The 11,848-nt window shown below is 56.7% G+C and overlaps 1 protein-coding gene across 1 annotated transcript in view; it reads left to right on the top strand.

Annotated features, from left to right (window-relative positions):
* Positions 1 to 11,848, top strand: part of Spock2 (SPARC/osteonectin, cwcv and kazal like domains proteoglycan 2) — a 22,126-nt gene that overhangs the window by 9,239 nt on the left and 1,039 nt on the right. The window contains exons 2-10 of the mRNA XM_004624373.3: positions 3,442 to 3,450; positions 3,794 to 3,839; positions 4,030 to 4,144; positions 5,755 to 5,869; positions 7,450 to 7,564; positions 7,922 to 8,041; positions 8,787 to 9,005; positions 10,169 to 10,231; positions 11,701 to 11,838. Of these exons, the coding sequence (XP_004624430.1) occupies positions 3,442 to 3,450; positions 3,794 to 3,839; positions 4,030 to 4,144; positions 5,755 to 5,869; positions 7,450 to 7,564; positions 7,922 to 8,041; positions 8,787 to 9,005; positions 10,169 to 10,231; positions 11,701 to 11,838 (940 nt within the window). The remainder of the gene's footprint in view (positions 1 to 3,441; positions 3,451 to 3,793; positions 3,840 to 4,029; positions 4,145 to 5,754; positions 5,870 to 7,449; positions 7,565 to 7,921; positions 8,042 to 8,786; positions 9,006 to 10,168; positions 10,232 to 11,700; positions 11,839 to 11,848) is intronic.

The following is an 11,848-nucleotide window of genomic DNA, read 5'->3' as shown; positions in this document are numbered from 1 at the left end:
CCAGGGATTGAACTCAGGCCCTTGGGCTTGCCAGGCAAGCGCTTACTGAGCCATCTCCCCAGCCCCAATGTTTTCTTTCTTTTTGAGCTGCTAATACAAACTACTTAGGGAAGACTCACTTTGTCTTATTTGACAAACCCTTTCTTGAGACAGGGTTTCATTATATAGTTCAGGTTGGCCTCGAACTCACAGTGATCCTCCTGCCCCAGCATTCTGAGCGCTGGGGTTAGAGGCTTGCACCACCACTCCTGGCTGTCAGACTGATTTAAAAACCCCATTCCATATAAGCCATGTTCATCTATACCTTCTGGAAGTTTCTCTCACCTGTCTACTCTGTGGCCCTGCTGGTTCTACTAACCTGTGGACCTGTGTGCTCCTCTGGCAGCCTTGAGCCTGGGTCCTGACCCAGTTCCCTAGGGCACAGGAGTGGGGCTCCTGAGAACCCTTCTGTCAGCTGAGGGTTGAGGATGACAGAGGAGAGCCAGCCTTGAGGCAGCCTCATTCTTCCTGAGAAGACGCTACACCGTTGCTGCTATTTCTCATAGCCACTAATAAACCTCAGCAGCACCCTAAATTATCCTGGCTGCCTGGTTCACACTTGCCCATAAGCACCTCTTTTTCATCCTGGACCTGTGCTGGCCCCCACCTGATCTCCAAGGCCAGTAAATATGTCCCCAGGGCAGGTGCCCAAATGGCCATTCCCATGGTGCCCACCCCACTGCTCCCTGTGGTCCTCGGAGTGGCCTGTCTTGCCCCTTACCTTTCTCCCCCCATTTCCTTCTCCTGAACCTGTGGTCTCTTATGCTGCCCTGACAGCTCTGGTGTGTGGTGTGCTGCTTCCTGTGTCTCCTGGAGCTCTGGGCAGGGCCGGGAGAGAGGTACTGAGCTCCGCAGGCAGCAGAAGCTGGCATCAGGTGCCACCCTGGGGCCTCCATGCCTAGGCTGGCTGCTTCCACCCTCCTGGGCTGTGTGGTGCAGCAGGGGCGCATAGCTTAGCCAGGCCAGGCCAGGCCTGCTCCTACCAGCTGTGTCTGGGGCCAGAGCTGGGTCCCCAGGGAGCTGCTGTTTTCTTAAAAGTCCTACTCTACCTTTCTGTCCCTTGAATTTCTAATCAAAAATCCTTGGTCCTGATCAGAGAGCCAATTGTCCTGAGTTCCAAAGACTGCGCACCCTTGCTGAGGGGAAGGATGCCGAGCAGCCCTGAGGCCCTTCCCTCCTTCCCTCCCTGTCTCAGTCGGGAGTCCCTCCTTCCCTCCCTGTCTCCCTCTTCACCCTTCCCCCCTTCCCTATGGGCAGCAGGTGGAGGGGCCCCAGTGGTGGACATGAGTTCCTGTTTCACTCCCTCCTTGTAACCCTGACCTCAGTCCCTTGGTCTTCTGGCCTGTCTCCCACACCTGGAGGAGAAGGGCTGGTGCTGAGCTGGCTTCTTTTGGCCCCAAACAATGGGACTAGTGAGCCTGCTGCCTCCAAAGCTTGCCCGGGGTCCTAGAGGGCTCAGCTCAAGCCCTGTGATGAAACTGGGTCCTGGGGGCTCCAGGAAGCCCCGCCTGAGCCTCTTGTGCCTGCTCCCTGGCCCAAGGCTGGGGGACATTGGCTGCCTAGTGTGAGGGGCAGGAAGAGGCCAGATGTGGGCGAGAGGGGATGACCCAGGGAGAAGGCAGAGGGCATAAGCGCGGCCAGGTCAGCACAGGTCTAGCCTTCTTGGGGAGGAGCCTGCCGTGCTCTGCTCCCCCAGCCATCTCTTGCTGCCTCCCCACCACTGAGGAAGTGGCAGGAAAGCTGCTCCCAAGGGCGGGCCTCAGCGCCCACAGTGAAAGCTGTGGGCTGCTCACAGACTGGAGTTTTGTTGCTTCGGTTCTGATAAGAACCATCTGGTGCTAGTGGGCTGCCTCACGCGGGTGCCCTAGTTCTCATACGCTGTGTTCAAGTGTGCGTGAGTACACATTCGCACAGATGAGGACGTGCACACATGCAGCACATGTTTGTCATGTGCCACGTGTCAGGCACATACCCGGACGCAATGCTGTGCATCCAAGAGACATGTGCCTGCCTGGCTCTGGCCCTTTCTGGCCTTTGTCCCAGAGGGAGGCCTCATCCCTACATGCTCTGAGATTGCCAGCTTTGAGGAAGGCTGCAGAAGCCCAGGGGCCTTGGGTTTCCAAAGCCCTTGGGCAAGGCCCCTCCTGACACCCCCAGGAGCCCACTGACGCCTTCTTCCCCTGGCCAGACAGCCAGGTGCCTGGCCCTGCCTACCCTCATGCACTCCACAATGTGGCTTCTGCCCTATACCTTGTGCCTTGCCACAGATATGGGGTGGGACTCAGGGTCCTTGGGACTGTGGCTCTTGGGTGACAGGAACCTGCCCTTGCCTGCCTGGCCCAGCCTCCACCTTGATGGCTTGGGAGCTATGTGCTGGTTTTCAGCAACTGTCTCCCCTCAGAGGAAGGGGAAAAATCCAGAAGTGCTGGAGTTGTGAGGCTGGGATCTAGGTCAGGGGCCATGAGCTGGAGTGGCAGCAGGAGGGGGAGCAGAGAACAGCGGGCTCCTCCCCAAGAAGGCTGGACCTGTGCTGGCCCCACTGCCCTCTGTGCCCTCTGCCTTTTCCCTGGGTCATCCCCTCTTGCCCACATCCAGCTTCTTCTTGCCCTTCACACTGACCAACACTGGCCCTCACTGAGCAGGTCCTCAGGCCACAGCTGGATGGAGCAGGGTGGGTCTCGTCATACCTCAGGTCTCAGAGACCTGAGGTGTAGAGGAGGAGGGGGCTCTGCAGGCAGCAGAGACCAGGCTTCTGTGGTACAGAACCCAGGCCAGGTCATTCCCCTCTGGCCACTCCTCACAGAGAGGCATCTAGCTGGGTAAACTCTCAAGGGTTCCTCAGCTTCTTGTGATCCAAGACGTGAAGCTGGACTATGGTAACTGGGAAATCCATTGTCACTGGCATGGGTGTCCCTCCACTCAGTCTGAGCTTGGCAGGTAGGAAAGGACCTCAAGTGTGAAGCAGTCCCCCTGCAGCTTGGAAGAGAAAGCCCTGTTCCACCTCAATCCCAGGGTGGGCAGGTGTCAGGAGGAAGGGCCTGCCCAGGAAGAGACCCTATAGAAGAAAGGGCACAGCAATTTGGGGCACTGCTAGGCCCCAGGACCCTTTGAGCTCCTCAGACGTGTGTCCTGGTGGTGGGGCTGGAGCTGGTGGGCATGTATCACTCTTCAAAAGATGTGAGCCCCACCCTGTTGTCCCCAGAGCCAGCCTAAAGCTCTCTGTGGTGTAGATACAGGAATATCTGCCTCCATAGCAGTCAAAGACCATTAGTACCCCTGGCCACAAGCAGCCTGCAGTGCCTGGGGACTTCATGGTCTGAGGGGCCCCCACTGACATCCCCACCTCTCTCTCTCTGTCCTCTCTGCTCATGTGCTATGCCTGCTGCCATGTCGCATCTCCAGGAGGTGGAGGTGAGTACTGCTGGATTCCAGGGCCTGCAGCCTCCCTGGAGCCTCATACCCCCTCCCCTTCCCATCTATCAGCTCCTGTACCCCAACTCCCTCCCTGTCAGCATCCTGCATGGGGTGAGGAAGTAAGGCCCTTTCAGGAGAGGCTGAGATTCGGGACAGTAGTTGTCTAGGGGGATAGAGGCATGAGGTGGACAGAGGTCATCTGGGAAGCCACCTGGATGGCAACAATTTACATGTGGACACAGTGGCCTAGGCCTGTCCTCACTGGCGTGGTGGCAGTGGGGCTGGCTCTGGGATGCAGTCGTTTGTCCTCTCTTTCTCCACTCTCTTTTCCCTTTTCTAGGATGATTACATCAAGAGCTGGGAGGACAATCAGCAAGGAGATGAAGGTAACACATCCTTCCCAGCCAGGGAGGGGATGGACAGCTGGGAAGAGAGACCTGTGCACGAGGCTGGCTTTGGCCTGGGGTCTCACCAAGCAGCCAGATCCCCATGAGGCCACTGAAGGCTGCTGGAGGGAGGGGCCTCCCAGGACAGAAGCTCCCATGTGACGTGTGTCCTCATACTGTGTCCCCGCAGCCCTGGACACCACCAAGGACCCCTGCCAGAAGGTGAAGTGCAGTCGCCACAAGGTGTGCATTGCGCAGGGCTACCAGCGGGCCATGTGCATCAGCCGCAAGAAGCTGGAGCACAGGTGAGGCCCAGGGGGCCGTGCAGGGGTCAGCCCTGGGGACATGTTCTGCTGACCTGTCCCCTGCACTAGTGCTTACTGCTGCCAACCAGGTCACATGAAACTTGGTGGCTTAACCCAACCAGTGTGTGTCATCTCTCACAGTTTCTGAGGGCAAGAAAGCCAGCACTTAGATGGTTCTGGCCTGGGGTCTGTGGTGAGCTTTGAGTCATGGTGCAGGACAGGGCTGTGTATCTTGGTCTTGACTGGGGCTGGCAGAGTCACTTCTGAGTCTCTTTCATGGCTCTTTGTTGAGGCTCAGCTCCTATCACCCGAGCCTCCTTATAGGGATTTTGCCTGTCCCCAACATGAACAACATAGCAGCTGGCTTTCCAGAAAGAGGTCATCAAGGGAGAGTATGTGAGTCAGATTTTCCATCCCTGAACCAAGTACCGAATGCCTGAAACTTAGAGGCTTATTCTGGCTTACAATTTCTGTGGGTTTGGTCCATGGCTGGCTGGCTCCAAAGCAGAAATGACGTGACTGAGGCAAGCTGCTTATCACGCTGCAGTCAGGGAGGAGCCAGAGGCAGAGCATACCCTTCCAGGCCCTGCCAGGGGCTGTCGCCAGCCAGTGCCTATCTCTGAAGGCTGCATTCACTGTATACTCACCAACGGGTGAGCCCACTGTTGAGTATGGTGCCCCTGATCCAGTGACCTTCCATACTCGGATGAGACTAGTTGAGGGGGGCATTTGAAGCCTAAACCATCACAGAGAGCAAGGAGGAAGCCACTCCCCCCAAAATTATGCCAGACACTCAGAAAAGTCACACCTCTTCTGTCAGCCTGGGTATTTGCGTCTTAAGACAAGTAGGTTATTAGACCAGATGATTTGATAGTTAGGGTTGGGCTTCTGGGGCTGACAGAGAAGGAAGGGGCGAGGGCGATCTGCAGAGGCCTGAGCTCCTGCCCACCGTGAAGATCCTGCCAGCTGTTGGACCCAGGAATGGCTCACATTTCCTCCCCTCTCCTGAATCCAGCTGCGACTTGCGTTCTTAGATGCATGTGGGGGTTGGCATGGGGAAAGCTTGGTGACAGGCCACTCTGGTAGGCCAGGCCTTTGGGGGTGGAGGGGAGTAGCTGCTTCTCTATGTGACAGTACAGGACTAGATCCTCAAATCCTCCATTTTTCTAAGGAGGCCCAAGAATCCAAGTGTTTTTAATTTTTTTTAAAGTCTCCCAATATACAAATGTTGTCAAATAACTCTGATTATAAAATAACATTAACTACCCTTGGCGGTCAGACAAAATCAGTCTGCAGTCAGACGTGGCCCAAAGTGCCATGGATTTGTGACCTCTGATGGGCTGATCCCTCATGTGAAGCGAGATTCCTTTTACTTCATATGTCAGAGCTGGCTTTGCTCCCCAAAGGCCTCACCAGACTCTGGACTAGGGCAGCTGGGGTCTGCACCCTGCCCAGTTGGTTCCACCTCTATGAACCGGAGGAGAGTCCAGGGTGGGCAGGAACACAGAGGCACTGGCCTGCTATAGTCTGCTGTCCTGTAAGGACAGGACTCAAACTTCCTCCTGCCCTTTTTCATGTTTATCTCCTTCTCCTGACCCTTTTCCCTGTAGGATCAAGCAGCCCACCCTGAAATTCCATGGGAACAAAGACTCCATCTGCAAACCCTGCCACATGGCCCAGCTGGCCTCCGTCTGCGGCTCTGACGGCCACACGTACAGCTCAGTGGTGAGGAGCAGGCCATACCAGGAGGGGGGTGCACCTGGCCATGCAGGGAGCAGAGGGCACAGCTTGGCTGGGGCCTCCCCAGGGACTCCCAGGACTGATGTGAGCAGGCAGTGTAGGGCATCAGAAGGATGCCTGAGCCTTGGCCAGAGTGACCTGAGAGGCAGAGCCTAGACCGTGTCCTTGACCTTGGGGCCAGAAAGACACATGGTCAGGAACTACAAGGGCAGTGAGGTGAGGGGCTCTGGAAGAAGGAGCACTGCCAACCAGGTGCTGCTTGAAGATGCCAATGGGCAGGGCATCCCCAAGTAGCAGGAGCACACTGGCAGGAGGACCTAATCCTCCTTGAGAAGATGTGGCAAAGATCAGGCAGTCAGGGGGATCTCTTCTGGGATTTCTGTGAGGATTAAATTTGATGATATTTGTGAAAGCATTTCACAGACTTCAGAGTGCCACAGAACGTAGGTGCTAATCTCAAATGCTTCTATGAGTAATGAGACGTTGAGGTTGCTTGTGTTTGGGCAGGCACTGCCAGTTGGCTAGGGTTGACTTTCAGGGCCTGGGGGCCCTTTTAGGGTGAAGTCAGCTGACCAGCAGTGGTGGTACACACCAGTGGTCTCTGCATTCTGAGAGGCTGAGGTGGGAAGATGGCAAGTTTGAGCCTAGTCTGAGTAATTTAGCAATCCTGTCACTAAAGGTGGGGAGGCCTGGGGATGTAGCTCAGTGTGGAGGTCCTGGGCTCAATCCTCAGTACCTCAAAATAAATGGACAAGAAAATGAACAGCTTGGTGACAAGGTGACAAGGTAGAGTTGCCAAGGGGGTGAGGTCACCCAAGGGAAGAGAAAGGATGAGCAAGAGGTCTGGGCAGAGGCAGCACTTAGGAGGCTGGAGGGCGGCAAAAGAGGAGGCAGAGCTGATAGGGAGGAGGACAGAGAGCACTTATGTCCCAGAGAACAAAGCAACCTGTGCTCAGGGAGCTGTGGTTCAAGGTCTCCTTGTTCTGTGGGAACGTGCGGGTCTGCGGTAGGTCTGGCTTCTGTCCCGTCCCCAGGCCCAACACACCACGGGGCCTCCTGTGCCTTGGTGTTCTCCACTCAACACAACACACAAGATCCTCCTGCTGGAGCAGTGTGAGGAGGCGCACAGTGCTACAGCGGGGCAAGGCCCACCGCCTCCCCAGAGCCTCACACAGAACCAGGGCTGAGCAGGGCAGGGGAAGATGCTGAGAGGGCACAGCCCAAAGCAGGCGAAGCATGCCTGGTGTGCTTGTGTGTGTGTGTGTGGGGGGTAGATGGGTGACTGAGAGCTGAGGACAGGGCCTGCAGGAGACCACAGGAAGATAGGGAGGTAGGGACAGAGGCATGGGGAGGAGGGGAAGGACAGGCTCAGGGAGAGTAGCAGGGTCAGCTGGAGTCCCCAGCGGTCTTCACAGCCAGGACTGGGCCCTGAGCCTCCCTTCCTGGGCCTGCTGAGCCTCAATTCTGTGCACCCCAGGGCCCTTCCAGGCTGCTCCCAGGGAAGGAAAGTGGGGCTGCGTGGTAGGAGACCCAAGGCTCCACATCAATCCACCTTTCTCCTGCAGTGTAAGCTGGAGCAGCAGGCCTGCCTCAGCAGCAAGCAGCTGACAGTGAGATGCCAGGGCCCCTGCCCCTGCCCCACAGAGCAGGCTGCCACCTCCACCACTGATGGCAAGTCAGGTAACCAGTGTGCTGGTTGGGGGGGCCTCCCTGCAGGGCCCAGCACCTCCTTTGGGTTGCAGGGTGGTGACAGAAGCTCATAGAGCGGGAGGGGAGAAGAAAGGCCTGAGAAGCCTGTGAGGTTCTGGGCCTGGTTGACGAGCAGGCCTCAGGTCTCAGGCCTCAGCCCTGGCTATAGGGACACTGGGGTGATGGGAGGAGGGACTTACTGAGGGTGGAAGATGGGAGAGGCCAGGAGACTGAGCCCTGGTTTCTGCCTCCCCTTCTCCTATACCATCGCAGATCCCCAACTGAAACCAGGCTGCTGCTTCACCCCCTAACTCCCCTCTTCACCCTTCTCTGTGCTGCCCCCTGCAGACACCTGCACGGGCCAGGACCTGGCCGACCTGGGTGATCGGCTGCGGGACTGGTTCCAGCTCCTTCATGAGAACTCCAAGCAGAACGGCTCTGCCAGCAGTGTTGCCAGCCCGGCCGGAGGTACAGGAAGGAGGGGGCTGAGGAGATGGGCGTGTATGGACCAGCCCACCCTTGCTTAAGCCCTTCAGGATAGATCCCCAAAAGAGCTGGGTCCCCCAAAAAGGAGCAATTAGATCAACCAGCACAAGAAGCATAAAGCTAGCAAGTGGGAAAGACCTCTTAACATGGGTGGAGGAGCTAGGTGTGGTGGTGCACACCTGTATGCCAGCACTCTAGGAGGCTGAGGCAGGAGGGTGACAATCTCAAGCTGAGGCTGGGCAACTTAGCAATACATTGTTTCAAGCAATAAAGCTGAGAATGTAGCTCAGTGCAAAGGCCTTGGGTTCAATCTCCAGTACCAAAATAAAAACAAAAAGACAAAGCAAACAAAGCAAATGAATACATGGATTGGAAGAGCTCGGGCTGCAAATTAGCAGCCAAAAGAAAGTAAAAAGCTCCTTATTTCTGGGGCTGGACAGGCAGCCCCATGGTAGAACACTTGCCTAGTGTGTGGGTCAGGGCCATGTTTGATCCCCTGTATCACACATACACAAAGTAATTACTTTTTCAGAGAGCTTTGAGAACAGGATTTGGGTGGTGGAGACATGGGGCTGATGTACAGTAGGGCAAAGGATCTTGGCCATTCTTGAGCTTCTCATGGTTCGATTCCAGGCTGCCTGGCCCCATCAAGAGGCCGGGGATGAGGACAAAGAGGAGGGATGGAGGGACGGGGTGGAGCCGGTCTGAATCCTGATCTGCTCCCCAGGACTGGACAAGAGCCTTGGGGCCAGCTGCAAGGATGCCATTGGCTGGATGTTCTCCAAGCTGGACACAAGTGCCGACCTCTTCCTAGACCAGTCTGAGCTGGCCACCATCAACCTGGACAAGTATGAGGTCTGCATCCGCCCCTTCTTCAACTCCTGCGACACCTACAAGGATGGCCGCGTGTCCACCGCTGAGTGGTGCTTCTGCTTCTGGAGGGAGAGTAAGCAGCCTGGGCCGTGTGGCTCTACCGTCACTGCATCAGCGCGGCTCCTCCCAGGCCCCAGCCAGGCCTGAGTCTTCCCAGAGGCCCACACTGCACCCTCACTGACTTCTCTCTCTCTAGCCCAGGAAGCCAGTGTGTAACTCCCTTTCGCAGCAGGCACCAGGGGCATCCAGATTCTGTGGGTCCTGAAGCTTAAGCACTACAGGGTGCCTTTTAAGGCCTCTCAGAGAGTCAGGAATGGGGGTCTTAGAACTGAAGTTGCATTCACTTCTCAGTGATTCCACTTCTGGGTACCTCTTGCATCTTTGCCCCCAGTAAATGACTACATAGGCAGGCGATCCTTGGTCTTAAATCCACAGAAACCTTATCTGCCCAGGGCCAGAACCATGCGCTTGGAGATTATCTAGGCCAAGAGGCAAATGTTACTGATGGGTGACTGAGGTGCCAGGGGCCAACTGACCTTCCTGGCCAGGAGCTGAGGTACAGGCATGACTTGCCTCTGGCTGTAGCAGTGACCTGTCCGAGGCCAAAGTCCAAGGATGGGGCTCCATCTCGTGCTAGTTTGTGGCCCTGGCAAGTGATCAGAGTGTTCCCAGTTAAGTTTCTTCTTTTGAATTGGGAAGTAGCAGTACCTACCTTGGAGACTGGTGTGAGACTGAATGGAGAGTACCTGGGCACAGAGCCCATGAAGTCCCTGCAATGCAAGTGTGTGGGTTGGTCTTACACCTCCCGCTGCCAGCCTCCCTGCCGGGCACCACCCCAGTCGCCCTGCTCCTGGCCTTGCCCGTGCATTCTGTGCCTTCTGTAGAGCAGCCTTCTTGTGCAGGGCTAGGACTGTCCTTACTGCAAGCTGGGCAGGCTCCTAAGGTGCATGCAGTGGGGCTGGAGCTTAGCAGCTGGCTGCTTCTGGCTGGTAGTTCTGTCTAATGGCCTGGTAGTCCTGTGCTTGCTGGGCCTCCACTGAGGTGGCCTCCTCTCACTATGGGAAGAGAGTTTTCTTCCTGCAGGGCCCTTGCCCTGGGTGGGGAACTTTAGAGGGACCGGTGTATCCTGCAGCCACCCTAGGGTGCCCTTGCCAATATTTCACCCTGCAGAGCCCCTGCTGGGGTCCCTAAGCTTTGGGAACTCCATCAGCCCTCAGGCCACCTCTCTCCCCACAGAGCCACCCTGCCTGGCCGAGCTGGAACGTATCCAAATCCAGGAGGCTGTCAAGAAGAAGCCAGGTAAGGGCAGAGGAAGAGGTGGGGGGCTGCCCTGAGCCCCTTCAAGACCCTGGTGCTCCAGGTCAGATGATGAGCCCAGAGGAAGTCCTGGCCCAGGATGAGAGGGAAATGGACTTCTTGGTTTTGCTTGTTTTGGGTGCCACTTGGGATTGAACCTAAGGCCTTCACACAGAGCGTCGTCCCCAGCCCCTGTTCTATTTTTTTATTTAGAGACACAGTCTCACTAAGTCATTAAGTTGCCCCAGCTTGGTCTTAAACTTGCAGTTCTCCTGTCTCAGCCTCCCAGAATGCTGAGATCACAAGTGTGCATCCCCAAGTTTTTTCCTGTTTAAATCCCATGGTGGGCCACGCTCTCCCTCTTCTCCACTTGGCAAGAGTGTTTTAAACATCAGTTTTATGATTCTTCATTTGGGGACTAGATGTTGGGATACAGAGGGGCCCTAGAACCTTCCACTCAGTGTAAGTCAGCAAGCCTGTGTGTGGAGTCCAAGTGGAGCCTGCTCGGGGTACCCACAGTGTATTCCCCAGATCCCTGGGGGGACACGGGAGCAAATCTGGCCCAGGCTGGAACCCATGGGCAACATAGATGGGGTCCCTGCTCTCATGAGCCTTGGCATGGACTAACTGGGGAAAATGCACCAAGGAGACAGAAGCGCGGTAGGTGCTGAGAGAGAAGGCAGGGGACGTGTGTGAGCCCGAGGGATCGGCAGGGGCCCCTGGGGAGCTGATGTTCCAGGGGAGGAATAGGGAGGAGAAAGAGTCAGATAGGTACAGAATGAGGGCTGGAAGAAGCTCAAAGTTCTCAGAAAACCACTGAAGAAGGTCCCCTGTGACTGGAGTGTGACAGCTGCGGGGACAGAATCGGTGAAGCGGCGCACACAGGGCCTTGCAGCTCCTCCAGAGCAGCCTGCTGTTTCACCAGCACACTTAGCCCGCAGCACGGGAAGCACCCACGAGTCACGCTGACTGCAGGCCCAGTAGCCTTTGGGCCTGTTGTGAGCCCCACCTTGGCCAGGAAGCCCCCACCTGCTGTCTGCTCCCCAAGCAGGCCCCAAATTCAGACCTCAGGTTGCTCTGTCTCTTCTCCCCAATAAGTGGTCAGAGCCCCCATCTCTCTGAAGATGTCTTGTAGGTGGGCAGAGGACCAGAATTTGGGGGTCCTAAGGAAAGGGTATGGACCCCTAAGGCAGTTCCAATTCAGGGGCTGGGGAAGAAGCTTAGGTATTCCAGGCTGGGGCCAGGCGACCGGAGGAGCAGCAGAGATGTGGAGTGGTTGAGGGCAGCGAGGCTATCACGCATCTGAGCCGGTGGCTCAGCAAAGCAGGTTCTTGTTTCCAGTCAGTAGGGCCCGAAGAAACGAGCCCTGGGCCTCTGGGTTTGTTGAGGGGTCAGGACCGCACTGGCCAGGCTCTGGGGCTACCCGGTCCCTGTTCAAGCCCAGGCTCTGAGGCTGCCAGTGTCCCACCCAGGTATCTTCATCCCGAGCTGTGATGAGGACGGCTACTACCGCAAGATGCAATGTGACCAGAGCAGCGGCGACTGCTGGTGCGTGGACCAGCTTGGCCTGGAGCTGACTGGCACCCGCACGCACGGAAGCCCTGATTGTGGTGAGGCCTG

This window comes from Octodon degus, unplaced genomic scaffold, assembly GCF_000260255.1.
Source record: "Octodon degus isolate 3935 unplaced genomic scaffold, OctDeg1.0 scaffold00005, whole genome shotgun sequence".
Classification (NCBI taxonomy): Eukaryota; Metazoa; Chordata; class Mammalia; order Rodentia; family Octodontidae; genus Octodon; species Octodon degus.
This window is presented reverse-complemented; position numbering and strand designations above follow the sequence as displayed.